The sequence below is a fragment of the Cynoglossus semilaevis genome, chromosome 12, assembly GCF_000523025.1.
Source record: "Cynoglossus semilaevis isolate Cse_v1.0 chromosome 12, Cse_v1.0, whole genome shotgun sequence".
NCBI classification, from domain to species: domain Eukaryota; kingdom Metazoa; phylum Chordata; class Actinopteri; order Pleuronectiformes; family Cynoglossidae; genus Cynoglossus; species Cynoglossus semilaevis.
The window spans coordinates 16853646-16868133 of record NC_024318.1 but is presented as its reverse complement, the minus strand read 5'-3'; the positions used below and the strand labels follow the sequence as shown (position 1 = coordinate 16868133).

Here is a 14488-nt window from a genome sequence, read left to right as displayed (position 1 = left end):
GTTAAAGATATCCACCAAAAGAAGCCCTTTTTTTAGGGGTGTGAAATGTGGATTTAAAGTCAGTGAATTTCCCAGAAGTGATTTGATTATTCATGACTCCCTTTTCCCAAGAACTGAGTTATATTTGTTCACAGTAAACCAATTCTTCTATTTTTTGATAAACTTAGTGCAGGCAGCTCAGCTTAATATTCGTACTGACATTTCTCACTCACATTTCTCAGCCAAGGGTTTTTATTTCAGACTAATATTGTATCTTCTTTCCACACCAATTTAAGGGAACAGTTCTTACCCTAACATTAACTCTTGGACTGGAATTTATACAGCACACTTAAACAATAAATATATCTGATATAAGAATTTATTTTGGATTTTTGTTTTTATTTTATTTTTTGTCTTACATTTGATTTATTTTTGTCTTACAGTGCATTATGTTGATTCCTCGAACACCTCTTTACCCATTTAAAAATCAAGTTAAACGATCATTAAAGTAGATGTAGTACTCATTACCCCTGATAGCTATAGCCGCAGCTAAACCTTCCGTCTTGCATAGTGGGTAGTCTTTGTCATGTTTTTTAACGATACTACATTGAGCTCTTGGAGGTACATGCCTGTTTGAGGCTCCACGGAGAAATATGGCTGTCCTTGTAGTATGCTGTACACCAGTCTGGCACTGTTGCCATACGTGGGATCATCAGCATCTGTAGCAGTCACTTGCATCACTGACGTACCTACGGGATGCAAACATAGTCATAGTGAGAGACGAGTCAGCTGGTGACCTGTGGTGGTAATTCAGCTCAAAGAATCTGTATCTGAATCAGTATTTGTGTAGGTTGTCATCTAGGTCATGTTATCCAAAGCAGTTACACTGAGAGCAAATGGACTGTATTATCTTGAAGATGTTTCTACTCTTGTCCAAGAAGCTACTTCAGAACAGAAGAAGCCTCTTGGGAGAGGGGATAATGTCTTCTGGAAAAATCTGCGAGTCCAGTTGCCATTGATGTACAGTCATCCCTCTCCTATCGCGGTAGTTGCGTTCCAAGACCCACCGCAAATAGGGAAAATCCGTGAAGTAGAGCCGAAATAGTTACTATATTATTTAAGTATATATTTACCCTTTACAAACCTCCCCCACACTGTTAACCCTCCCTAGACTGTATTACCCTTCCCCACACAGGTATATGCACAGTAGAGTTGTGTAATGGAAATATAAGACATACATATTACATAAATAAATTAAATTCACATTGTGAATGAGGTTAGTACTCAGCTGCAGAAGGGAGAGCACGGGAGTGGAGACGCAGCTGCAGCCCTGGACGCAGGTGAGTAATCGCAATTGGAGTAATCAAGCCTCTACTTATATTAGTAAGAGCCGGGACCGAGGAGCGAGGAGAGTGAACAGAGGAGTTCATACTGGCCAAGACGGACGGACCGCATATGAAAGCCGGGCACAGCGCAGGAGTGCACATTATTGTAAAGAATAATAAAGGCTGTCAGCGTCTTTGTTTGGTGTTAATAACAGAAGCCTGAGAAGATGATCAGAGTGTTTAGGAGGCATCGTAGGGCATTAAATTAGGGTCAACTTTCACCAAACTTAACATCAACTAAAACAATGAAAATATTGGAAATTGAAAAAAGAATAAATGACCATCAGTATAGCAAAACTCTCTCTGTACAACACTTCACTGGTGCCTCTCCAACATTTTATGACACGATTTTAAGACTACACATCTGTGGACGCTTTTGGAACGCTTGGCTTTAAGAACATTAATAAAAACTAAATTGGATTACACCAAATTGATCAAGGCTAGCACATTACGTTAGCTTCACTCTTAAGAGACAATTCAAAAAGACTATACTGAAATTTACTGCAATCACATTTCCTGGATTTGTAAAAACATTCGAAATGAAGGTTTTGGTTAGAATTATGTGTGAAACAAGCTACAACTCCATCAGTAACTCCAATAACACTCTAATTCAGATTGTACTGAATGAGATTTCCAAATGATTTAATTAAATTATATTATTTGTCACCTCTTCTTCCATCATCATATTTTATCTCACCTTAAGATTAATTAAGATTAATACTCCATACTCCTTCATCATTTGTATTATCTGCATTCTAATTCTAATTCTTCTTTTTTTTTTTTACCCGATTAAGGGTTTTTCTTGGGAGTTGTTCCTCAGCTGATGTAAGGGTCCATAAGGGCAGAGAATGTTTACTTTTTTTTTCTTTTCTTTCTTTTGTGATATTTAATGGTTTTGAACCGCTGTAAAGCACATTGAATTTACCTTTTGTATGAAATGTGCTCTATAAATAAATTGAATTGAAATGAATTAAGATTTACAACTTACCAACATTGGACATCTCAGGAACCCTGGCGTAATACGGGCCGTGCAGAAATTCAGGAGGATTGTCGTTTATGTCCTGCACTTTTACTATAAATTCAGACGGAGGTTCCAGGGGCTTGTTGGTGTCTCTGGCCACTGCCTGTGCTGTTAAGGTGTACTGGGCCTGCTCCTCGCGGTCTAAGGTTTTTGTGGCGTGGATGTTGCCCGTTTTGTCATCAATAACAAAAATGGTCCCAGCACCCTCACCAGAAAGGATGTACTTGATGTTACCGTCACCTGAGTCTACATCTGAATGAAGCTGAAAAAGAAAGAAAGAAGAAAAAGGGGTCAGAGTTGTATGAACTAAAGTCACGCTTACTTTATTTACACTTAGTGAGGCTGGCATGACATGCAAACACCGGGTGCCTTTTATCAGGACCAGTCGCTCTTCTTGAATTATACTTAACTCATCTTACCTATCTCTTCTCTCATTATTCTGAACAGAGAGCCCACCCGAGTTTCATTATAAAGTCAGATCTTCAGTCAGGGATTCCTCTATTTTAATAGAAGAAATAGCTTGAAGTTGTAGGCATTATTTGGTTAAGAGTTGTGTTACTCACCCTGCCCACCAGAACAGGGTCAGGTCCAGTGTACTCTTCAATGACAAAGAACTGATTCCAGACCCATCCACGTTTTGACCTTTGAAGCACCTGTCCCTCTTTTCCCATATGTCGTCTTTGTCTGTGCATTGACAAGTGATCTACAAGGACACAAAAAAAAAAAAACATCGGTATCACAAGTCATTATCCATTGTCACTGAGTCTCTGGAGGTAAGGACCCAAATGCAGAGTGATGGGTAAAATGCACATATGTGTATATACGTATGTACGTATGTATGTATATATATATGTATAAACATATTTTTATTCCTAATGTAGCCGAACCAAACACAGAAATGAAGTTGTTACCTGTATGTCTCTGACTCCACCGATCTTTTGTTTCAGCAAAACTACAGAGTGAAGTAAGTCCTAACAAGACCAGGAGGGCCCTTAGAAGCCCAAGGCCCGGCTGGCTCATCATCTGCCTTAGTGACTTCTTGTCAGATAGAAGCAACCGTGGGCTTCACTTATTCTTAGACTTCAGTAGAGCTGCTCCCAATGAGGTGATGTTTTGTTTTTGCTCACAAAAATGTTGTTGAATATGAATATTTAATTCAGAGGCTGAGATGAAATTTGTTGCTTTTTCCGATCACAAGCGTCCACATCACTGTCGTTACTTTCCCAGATGTTTTTTTTGACAAGCGTCCACATCACTGTCGTTACTTCCCTGTTTTTTTTTCTGTCTCACAATGTTTATTTCCTTTTGTCCTCTCCTGATGGACCCTAAAGAAAGAGAGAAAGAGTCATTCAGTTAAATAAAAACTATTCAAATTTTAACAAAGCAAATAACAAAATAACACCAATAAAAGATCAGCGAGCATTAGATAGTTGTGAATTGGACACATCAAAATCAAAATGAGCAAATTTCAAGATCAACCATATTTGCCCCTGCAGTCAACTATAGTTCAACGTAAATTGAGAGAAGTGCAATTTTTTTAAAAAAATGTGATAATTTATCCTAAGGTGCAGTACAGTAGCAGTATTTAAATGTGACTTATTAGTGAAAATAATGGTTCCATAGTCAGGGTTCGAATTACATTTTTTGGTAAAGATGCACTGGTGCACATAAAAAATAAATACTTGCACCAGCAAAATTACTGAATTAACTGAGGTTCTTTCACAAAAACAAAGACATTCTACGTGTAAAAATGTTAATGACAAAGAAATTCTTTTATAGGTATTTAAACAGCTGCAGCCTTGGGCCAAACATGACAGTGTATCGCTATTGCTTTGCTACTATTCCCAATGCGGCATGCCCTGGATTTCCCGAAGGTCTCCGACTTTTGCCGAGCTCCATGCAAGTTACCGGTTTTATCCATATTTGGGGTATTGAACACATGATTTGTGTCTCGTGATCATCAGCAAATTATCGGGGAAGAGAGCAAGTTGTTCCCAGGGAATACGAGAAAGTGAAAAGAAACGCAACCCTGCGCTGCATCGGCTGATTCTGGGTTACCAAGGACATTTAACACTTAACAAGGAAAAAAAATAATAATAACGCACTGGAAACTATTTTTTTAAAAATTTTATTTATTTTCAGCTTTTTATTAGATAATTCTACCGGTGGTACAAGTAGAAAAAGCTACTTGTACTGGTGTAAGTTGGGTACCAAATTATGTGCACCGCTCCAATTTTACATGCACAAACATGCACGTGGTAATTCGAGCCTTGATAATAATAATAATAATACATTTTATTTCATAGGTGCCTTTCTGTCACCCAAGGACACCTTACAAAGATAACAACACAGCATTAAAAAAAAAAAACAATAAACATTAAAACATTAAGAACAAGTTAAAATACAGCAGTGAAATATCAGATGGAGAAGGCAATTTTAAACAGATGAGTTTTAAGTGCAGACTTGAATTGTGGGAGTGAATTGATGTTCCTCAAGACATCAATTCTTGAGTAGAGAGTTCCAGAGCTGGGGAGCAGAGTGACTGAAAGCTCTGTACGCTCCCCTGGCGTTCTAGCAAGGGGGCGTCCTGAAGAAAAATCCATAGAAAAGCCGCATATTTATATAGGCCGCAGGGTTCAAAGCGGCTTATAGTCCGGAAAATACGGTAATGGATATGCAAATAATACAAATAAATATAACAGCTTCAGCATGGACTGATTGACAGAGATCATAGACGGTGAAATACTGTTTATCATTATTATTATTATTACTTTTATTTTATTTTTTATGGTCAAATGAGACTGTAGTGCGCGCAAACGAGAGAGTGGCTGCCTCATTCCCCGCAATAATGGGAAACATGGACCAGTCTGTTAACATAGTATAGCTTTAGAGATGAGAACAGAGTGAAAACCCTTTGAGTGTTCAAAGCTGAAGTAGTTCCAAATTACTTAATTTTTCTTTCTTTCTTTGTAACCAGAGGCTGCCTTTCTTGCCATTCTTCCTTGGTAAATAACTGCTCCATCCTCCACTAGCTCAAAACTTGCTCGAAGTGAAATGTTTGTTTTTGGGGACGGGGCGAAGTGCACTACAGTAGTGTACCCTGCTTGAGAGTGAGAGCAAGACTGGCGCAGGCCGAAAGGCAAAATCATTTTTTTTTCGGTTATCTTGTTTTCATAATCGTGGGAAGCCGAAATTATAATCTGAACCAATTTCCATTTAATCGCCCAGACCTAGAACGACATATCTCTAATGGCAGCCTATGAGGTGCAACCACGTACTTTATGGCGCCACCTGTGGCAGCCTGTGTGGGTTGCAAAGACTCACACTGTTAATTTCCCCACAGTAGGACAAATAAGGGAAACAATTATAACCGTTATTACTACTATTGCTACTACTACAATTTTTTCAATTTCACCGTCCATCCACTTCCTCATTCTACACAGTCTGTTCTTGTGATGTTATTTCTGCACACTGAAGGAGCCAAAAACCATCCCGACTCCCATATGTTTTGTGGAGGCTTTGACTTCAGGCCTCCCATGTACTGTGTAAATATTTAGTATATGTTCTTAAAAATATGTTTTCCAGAAAGTGTCAAATTGAACCATGGTACTGCAGAGTGGGACAAAGTCCAACATTCCACAAGAGTGAGGGGACCCCATCACTGCTCACTTGATTCATTTAGTGGCTTCTAGCAATTTAGCAATAATTACCATTTAGTACAAACAAAGCTCATCATTGTGAATGGAGATGATATGCCTGTCCCAGTGGCAGGCACAGCACAAGACACCAAAGAGGCCTTCATGTAGTCCCCAGGGTTGCTCTTGTGGGCTTACAACCAAATTAGGATTTAAAAACAAAACCTGCAACTAAAGCTGTGGCTGAGCAGGACTCTCATTATGTCTAGGGTTACAATCTATTACTTTCTATTACTTTCCTCCTGGACTGATCATTACAGTTCATGGCGTTACATTCTCTTGTACTCACAAAAGTGAGAGATGAAAGAAGTCATCAGGTTGCTATAGAATTGCTGGGTTTCCTATCGCTGTTTTATGTAAATCTTGTGTCCTACATTTACAAAGCATACTTTTCACGTTTGACATCACCAGCAACTAGTCAACATACACACACACACACGCACACACACACACTGTTTGTATACAGTATGTATCAGAGGTGGGACCAAGTCCTTGCTTTGCAAGTCATAAGTAAGTCTCAAGTCTTTGCACTCAAGTCCGAGTCAAGTCTCAAGTCAAGACAGGCAAAGTCCAAGTCGAGTCCAAGTCAAGACTAAAAAGTGTCAAGTCAAGTCCCAAGTCCTTACGTTTCTGTTTCGAGTCCTTTTAAACAAAATAATAATATATTTACACAGATCACTTCGGGTTTTGGAGAAAGTATCAAGTCTTGTCGAGTCAAAGGGCTCAAGTCCAAGTGAAGTCACAAGTCATTGATGTTAAAGTCCAAGTCGAGTTGCAAGTCTCTTTACATTTTGTCAAGTCGAGTCTAAAGTCATCAAATTGATGATTCGAGTCTGACTCGAGTCCAATTCATGTGACTCGAGTCCACACCTCTGGTATGTATACACACAGTAAAGCTTCAAGCAAATTGACAATTTGAAATGGAAGTTCATAGCTACATTCATGCACAAAACCACACTGCAACCAAATGCGTTACCTGTTGCCAGTTACATCTATTTTTGGTGCGACCATGCATGTTTTCTTTTTTTTTTATTATAAAGAATGGTGATTTAACTCATACATTTCAAATACATTTTCACAATGATGTATATACATTTGTTCAAACTGTTTTATTTTGAATTTGAAAGAGTAGACCCTTGGTGTTCAAAATTCCCCCTTATTTAATCTAACTAACCCTAATCATCTTAAATAAAACACTAAATAAATGATCAGGTTAAACAGCAACTCTTTACATCCCTCTCCCACTCACCTGTAACTAGAGAGGGAGAGAGAAGGGGAGGTGGAAACACCTAAGTGGGGGTGGGGTTGGGGGGGCACGCCTCTAGATGGGATGAATAAATGAAACATAACGCATAATATTTCCAATGCTGCAAATGTTTACCAAGAGACTTGAAAAAAAAATGGATTGGTTTAAGGATCATATTATATTACAAAGGAGGCCGTAATTTTTAATTCTTGCTCTCATTCTTGCGATCACCCATTCATTCTGCTCGGAGTAGCAGTAGCAGCCCCGTGCAGTGCGCCCCCTGCCACAAAATTTTACTCCTGCCAACTGACCACAGTTGGCAATGCTAGCATAAAATGGACAAGTTTAATGTACATAAAAACAGTTACATTTAAAATGTGTGAAATAAATGAGTGGGAAAACAAAATACATTTTCTTAACCAAAAGGGAGGCCGCAGCAGAGAAAGTTTTGGGAACTACTACTACTACTATTTAGCCTATGTTGTTGGCAACTGCCATTTTGTGCCACATGTTTTTCTGTTACTTGGATGTGCTTAATGATCTTATAATAGAAAATATGTTGAGTCATACCTAGATGTCTTTGTCTGTTGTCCCTTTGAAGAAAGGGAGCTTTTACTTTCCTGGTTTCTGATGCAATGCTAAGTGTTCTTAGCAGTCCAATGCCCACCTCATCAACTCTAGTGATTTATCAGACATCATTGTCTGTATTCACCTCTTTCTGTGCCTTAAAACATGTTTATTTTCCTCTGTCTTCTGTTGTCAATGTGTCTGTCCTGACACCTTCCCCTGCACAGCCATGCCCACGCCACCCACTGCAGGAAATCTGACACCTCATCAAGCTATGCCAGGTTCCCCCCTCACCTCCGACCGACTCTTGCTATCAAAAAGCAAGTGGGATGTGAATAGGCTTTTCAAAAAGCAAACCCCCCGCAAAGCAGGTGGACCGGGCCACATCTCACCTGCTACCCTGAAACACTGTGCTGACCAGCTGTCCCCAGTGTTCACAGACATTTGCAACACCTCACTGGAGATATGCCAAGTGCCATCCTGCTTCAAATCTTCCACCATCATCTCTGTCCTGAAAAAGCAAAATCCCTCCGGACTAAATGACTACAGATCCATTACCCTAACCTCTGTGGTTGTCGTCTTGTCCTGACACACCTCAAAGCCATCATTGACCCACTCCTGGACCCAAACCTGCAGTTTGCATATGGAGCCAACAGGTCTGTAGACAATGCGGTCAACTTAGCCCTCCACTTCACCCTGCAGCATCTGGACCACACAGGAACCTATGCCAGGATCCTCCATCCATCCATCCATCCATCCAACCATTTTCATCCGCTTATCCATTACCAGGTCGCGGGGGCAGCAGTTGCCACCCACATCACATTGCACCGTACCAACCCCCTAAACCTTCCTGCGGGTGGTGAGTCCACTGGAAGGTACCAACCGCCCTAACCGAGATTCGAACTTGCCCAGGAGGTGAACCCTGGGGTTTCACACCAATGACAGAGACATTGCCTCTGGGCCAAAGCGCCACTGCCAGGATCCTGTTTGTGGATTTTAGCTCAGGCTATAACATCATCTTCCCAGCTATCCTACAGAGTAAACTGCCCCAGCTCAGTGTACCTGACTCCACCTGTAGGTGGATCACTGACTTCCTGACTGACAGGAGTCAGCATGTGAGGATGGGGAAGCACACCTCAGACTCCCGGACGATCAGCACTGGCTCTCCGCAGGTCTGTGTCCTTTCTCCTCTGCTCTTCTCCTTGTACACAAACACCTGGACCTCGAGCCATCAGAACGTCAAGCTCCTGAAGTTCGCAGATGATACCACCCTCATCGGATGGGAGGTTGACCGCCTGGTGACCTGGTGTAGACTCAACAACTTGCCCTAAAAACAGTGGCGATGAGTGGACTTCAGTGGACTGGGTGATTCTCCTGTGGATACTGTGGAACACTTCCTGGGAACCATCATCACCCAGGACCTTAAATGTGAGCTAAACATCAGCTCCCTCATCAAAATAGCCCAACAGAGGATGTACTTCCTGAGGCAGCTGAAACAATTAAATCTGCCAAAGTCAGTGATGGTGAACTTCTACACCTTCATCATCGAGTCTATCCTCACCTCCTCCATCGCCATCTGGTATGCTGCTGCCACTGCAAAGGATCTGAGCAGACGGCAGTGTATCATCCACTCTGCCGAGAAGGTAATTGACTGCAACTTACCTTTGCTACGGGACCTGTACACCTCCAGAACCCTAAAGCAAGCAAAAAAGATTGCAACCGACCCCTCTCACCCGGGTCACAAACTCTTTGAGGCGCTCCCCTCTGGCCGGAGGTTGCGGTCCTCCTGGACCAAAACCTCTCGCCACAAAAACAGCATCTTCCCATCTGCTATTAGCCAAAAAGGCTCTCACTGACCTCCCCCCCCCACACACACTTCCCCCACACCCCCTTACCTGCACACACACAGAGCCCTGCACTCTAAAAATGTTGCATATTCTCTACTATTCTGTGTCCACACATAGACTGATGACTTATGTGATGTTCTGTTTTCTATTTTGCATTTCTGGACATCCTGCAGTATTAGTAGTTTGAGCCTGTATTGTTCCCATAGTTGGTTCAGCACCGGACGGAGAACACAGCCGGAACTCAGCACAACGCGTCTTTTCATTTATTCACACAAGTCTTTTCAATTATTCACACAGCCAGAAAATGTTTGCCTGTGAGCATATTCATGTTTATATATTGTGTAACTGTATATAGATAATGTTCTTTTGTTTCTGTAGATATATCATAGTCATTTTTATGTTTGCCGATCTATGTATGCTAATGGAGCATCATAACGGGAATTCACATGTATGTTAGCATTGAGCTAGTGGAGTTTTTCAAAGTTTAATACGACTCTTTTTTATGTTATAAATCAACATATCTTGTTGAGATGACTGCCATGTATCTGTATTTGTGTTCAGTTTTACAGATGGAAAAAAAGGAAACTTGTGCTTCTTTATTAAGCGCTGTTAGCTATCTGCCGAGCTATTGTAACGGCCACACACAAAAGCAGGGACAGAATACAGACATAATTTCATTTATTTGTATACCTCCAGTGGCGCTTTGGTCCAGAGGCAATGTCTCTGTCATTGGTGTCATTGGTGTAGAACCCCAGGGTTCATCTCACCACCCGCAGGAAGGTTTGGGGGGTTGGTATGGTGCAGTGTGATTGGGGTGGCGACTGCTCCCCCCGCGACCCGGTAACGGATAAGCGGATGACAATGGATGGATGGATGGATGGATGTATACCTTCATGTACATTTCTTTCGCTGCACTATATGCCACAACAAAGTCAGTCACTTCGTAGGTGAAAACCTACCTGGCAATAAAATCGTTTCTGATTCTGATGTCATGTTAGTTAGCCTCTTCTGACATGGACAAAATCCTTAACATATTTTTTATAATTGTTCTTTTGAATCATTATGTTTATATCTGTGATACTGCCTGTAATTTCACTCATGCATGTTAACACTTGACATACATCATTGCCATGTTAAAATGTATAAATGTTTGATCACAGAAGCGATTCTTCTCTTCTGTGAGACCCTCTTTAACCATAACAGCTATTGGAACCAGATGTGTCTTGTTTTCTTTGTTATTGCTGGATAAAAAAAGGGGGGCCTGTACAATTAAAAGTGATACAGGATTTTAGATTTGATCCTATGCTAGTGGCACTTTGGCCCAGAGGCAATGTCTCTGTCATTGGTGTGGAACCCCAGGGTTCACCTCCTGGGCAAGTTCAAATCCCGGTTAGGACGGGTAGTACCTTCTAGTGGACTCCCCACCCGCAGAAAGGTTTGGGGGGTTGGTATGGTGCAATGTGATTTGGGTGGAGACTGCTGCCCCCACGACCTGGTAACGGATAAGCGGATGAAAATGGATGGATCCTATGCTACAATACACAACACACCTCTGTGTTGCTACTCTGCACTGTATCACATCTTTACACTCTTGTTTTATCTATAATTTTTATGTGTTTTGCCGCTAGATACATTTTTAGATGAAGGGGTAAAATAAAAGCTGAATAAATAAAATAAAACAGGGCAGAATTACATTTTAGTGCCCGATTTTTCCCAACAACTGTATTGTTTTGGATTAGTTTATTAGGAATTTGGTTCTAGTCCTAGTTTTGTGATTATATAAATGATTTATCATAACTCTTCAGTCGTACAAAAAGGTTATATGTAACAAAATGAAAGGAATAACTGACTAAGAATTGGAGGATTTCTTTTCCCCGTAGTAACAGCACCAAAATTTAAGAAATCACCTCGTAGGTTGTCTCAGGCAAGGAATGAAACACCACTGAAATCTAACAATCATATACTACTGTTAGTATAGCCTCTCTCTTCCATTGGCCTACAAGATTTAAACACACACCCGGGAAGTCGAAAACCACTCCCCCCATACAGGTATATAAGCATAAACAAATAACGATACTAACGAAGTCGGAAGTTATTCTTGACAGGATTTGCGTATTAACTACTGTTGTACGAGATTTCCTTGAATACTTCTCCGGTTGTTTATTTTGCTTTATTGTTGGACCTGTTTTGTTTGACGTTTGTTATTAAAACAAATCCACCATCTACCGGCTACTTCCACTCCTTGCCTGAAGACACCTCACACAGCAAGAATCTTTCACTACAAAGTCTGATAATATCCTTAGTAAATTAGTAAATTAGTAAATCGTGGAATAGAGGCCCAGCTTCACATGGAATTTTACACATACCATGTTATTCCTCTAATTTTGATCTGATTAGATTAATCAAATATTTACCATAAGAATGATGGTTTGTTTACTAATTATACAGTACAACAACACAGCCAATAAAGAACAGTGCGTGTGTAATGTACATAGAACTGTAGATACACCTATGAATGAATACACATATGGATCTGCTGTGCTGGCTTTGCAGTGCAACAAAGAGAGACAATAGAGGACAGTAAGTATTGCATCAGCTGGCTCATCCAAATTATGCATATTGGATCGCAACCACTAATGCATACAGCTCACCTTCCTCGATTTCATTTTCAAGTTTCAGTCACATAATTGAATGTCTTTTGTGTTGAGTCATATGAGATGTGTGCAAGGTTATTTACATAACCGTAATCTAGTATTTCATTGTGTTGCCCTGAAATTGACTGAAGCCAATGTTCTTTTAATTAACAATAAAGCAAGTCATGAATACAATCGTGACACACGATTCTGTCACGACTTTATTGCCTTATGATTCATCTACAGAGGGCCGCGTCATCGTCACGCTGTAGGAAATATACATCTTACATTACTAAAAAGGAACATTATATGTTGTTGTGTTCACAAAGAACTAATATGCTGCCGTATCTTAAGTGGTGCTCTTTTTTTAAAGTTTTACTTTAGTGAGATTCCAAATGTTTATCTTTGGTTTTTATACTAAAACAGCAAGAGGGAAAACTCAGATTACCTGTGTACCACAAGGGGGAGCCCAGGTGCATACCACATTTTGAGCACAATGGTGCGCACACAACGCAGAAAGTTTCCTTGTGTGTGTATGGAAAGGGGGGGTGGGTAAACCCCCATAGGGAGGTAGATATAGAGGGAAGTTGGGGAGGAAACTGTGACATCTGGAATTGATTTGAGGCTAAACGAAAAAATAAAATACTCCACATTCCTAAAGGCATGAAGAGCAACTGAAGAACTGAAAGGGGAGACAGGGGAAGGGGGGGAGTAAGAGGTCAAATAACTTTGAGAAAAAAAAGGAAGAAAAAAAGAAAAAAGTCTGTGTAGCAAGCATAAAGGAAGGAATAATCCTTTCTTTCCTTTTTCTTACAACATCAAGTACTTTGTTTTTCAAGTTTGTATGTGTACTACTAACATTAGGTGTTATAGACCCTTAAAACCGTATTTTTTTGGACCATAAAGAGCACCGGATTATAAAGCGCCATATCACTCAACGGGTTTACTTTCATACATAAGGCGCACCGGGTTATAAGGCGCATTAAGCGAAACAAAACAACAAACAAAATGCCCAAATCTCTCTCGACATTATCCGAGTCAGTCTCGTTGCTGTTAATTAGTTGTTCAGTGATGATTCCGGCATTCATGAAAGCTTGGACGACATTTGAGACTGATACCTTAGCCCAGGCATCCACTATTCATTAGCAGATAGTGGCGTAACTCGCCCAGCTTTGCCTGTCTGCCCTGTCTTGGTAAATCTGTGTTCGCCTTCTGTCATCCAATGCTCCCACGCAGCTCGTAATTTAAGTTTAAACGCCCTGTTATCACTAACATTAAACTGTTAGAATTCTTTGATTAATCCACCCGGAATGATGGCAACCCCCAAATTAGTTTCCTTCACTTGGGTTTTGACAATATTGGTGAGATGGGCGCACATGCAGTCGCAGATCAGTAGGAATGAAGATTTGTAAAGAAAAGGGTGTAGTGACCTAAGTTGGACACAGGAGGATTGTTTTTGTTTGCCCCTCCAGAGTCAGGCGGTTGTCACTATTTTTGTTCTGGATGGCCACCGTATTGTTGTTTTGACGCTGTTCCAAGTGGAAACGGGGATGTTGTTTTGCAGAGAGAGTGTGTGTTTTGCCTGTATTGATAAAAAAGTAGAAATAAAATTGACCGTCTGAGTCGTCCTGCATCGCACCATACATAGACAATTTGAAAACAACGCAGAGTCTACAGGTGTTTGGAGGCACGATGCGGCGTTGCACGGATTTGGGTTACACAACCATACTGTAACAGTTGTTGTTGAGCATCTTCTAATTGTGATAACAGAGTTAAACGTCATTGTTGGCTCCCAGTGTGCTTCAGTTAAGTGCTGTCATGGTGTGGCTTTATAAAATCGGTTTGAGGTCAGTAAGCACAAGCAGAATTAATACATAGGACGCACCGGGTTATAGGGCGCACTGTCAATTTTTGAGAAAATTAAAGTCTTAAACACGATAATAAGTTTTAAATACGGTAATATGAAGTAACCTACGTACAGTGGAACCTCGAGATATGAGCATAAGCCGTTCCAGGACCGAGCTCGTAACTCAAGGTTCCATTCCAGCCTTCTAAAAACTCCCTTATAAGTGCTAATAACAATGGAAAAAACATGTTTATAATTGCTAAAGAGAC

General features: G+C 40.6%; 1 protein-coding gene and 1 long non-coding RNA gene across 2 annotated transcripts in view; both read right to left on the bottom strand.

Annotated features, from left to right (window-relative positions):
- Positions 1 to 6: 6 nt before the first annotated feature.
- LOC107989317 (cadherin-11-like) lies at positions 7 to 3618 on the bottom strand. The gene is made up of 4 exons (XM_017037064.2): positions 3297 to 3618; positions 2949 to 3088; positions 2353 to 2647; positions 7 to 728 (listed from the first exon to the last, which is right to left on the bottom strand). The coding sequence occupies exons 1-4, from the start codon at positions 3406 to 3408 to the stop codon at positions 529 to 531; spliced, it is 747 nt and encodes a 248-aa protein (XP_016892553.1). The 5' UTR covers positions 3409 to 3618; the 3' UTR covers positions 7 to 528.
- Positions 3619 to 3667: 49 nt separating this feature from the next.
- Positions 3668 to 14488, bottom strand: part of LOC112487860 (uncharacterized) — a 31587-nt gene continuing 20766 nt past the window's right edge. Inside the window, exon 2 of the long non-coding RNA XR_003051350.1 lies at positions 3668 to 3710. This is a non-coding gene — a long non-coding RNA (uncharacterized LOC112487860). The remainder of the gene's footprint in view (positions 3711 to 14488) is intronic.

Bases quoted from the DNA above. Each gene is read 5' to 3' on its own strand.
- LOC107989317 (XM_017037064.2), bottom strand. From the start codon at position 3,408: ATGATGAGCCAGCCGGGCCTTGGGCTTCTAAGGGCCCTCCTGGTCTTG. The intron at 3,089-3,296 runs GTAACAACTTCA...GTGTCCTTGTAG, and splicing joins GTGGAGTCAGAGACATACAG to ATCACTTGTCAATGCACAGA. The intron at 2,648-2,948 runs GTGAGTAACACA...TTTCTTTTTCAG, and splicing joins ACCCTGTTCTGGTGGGCAGG to CTTCATTCAGATGTAGACTC.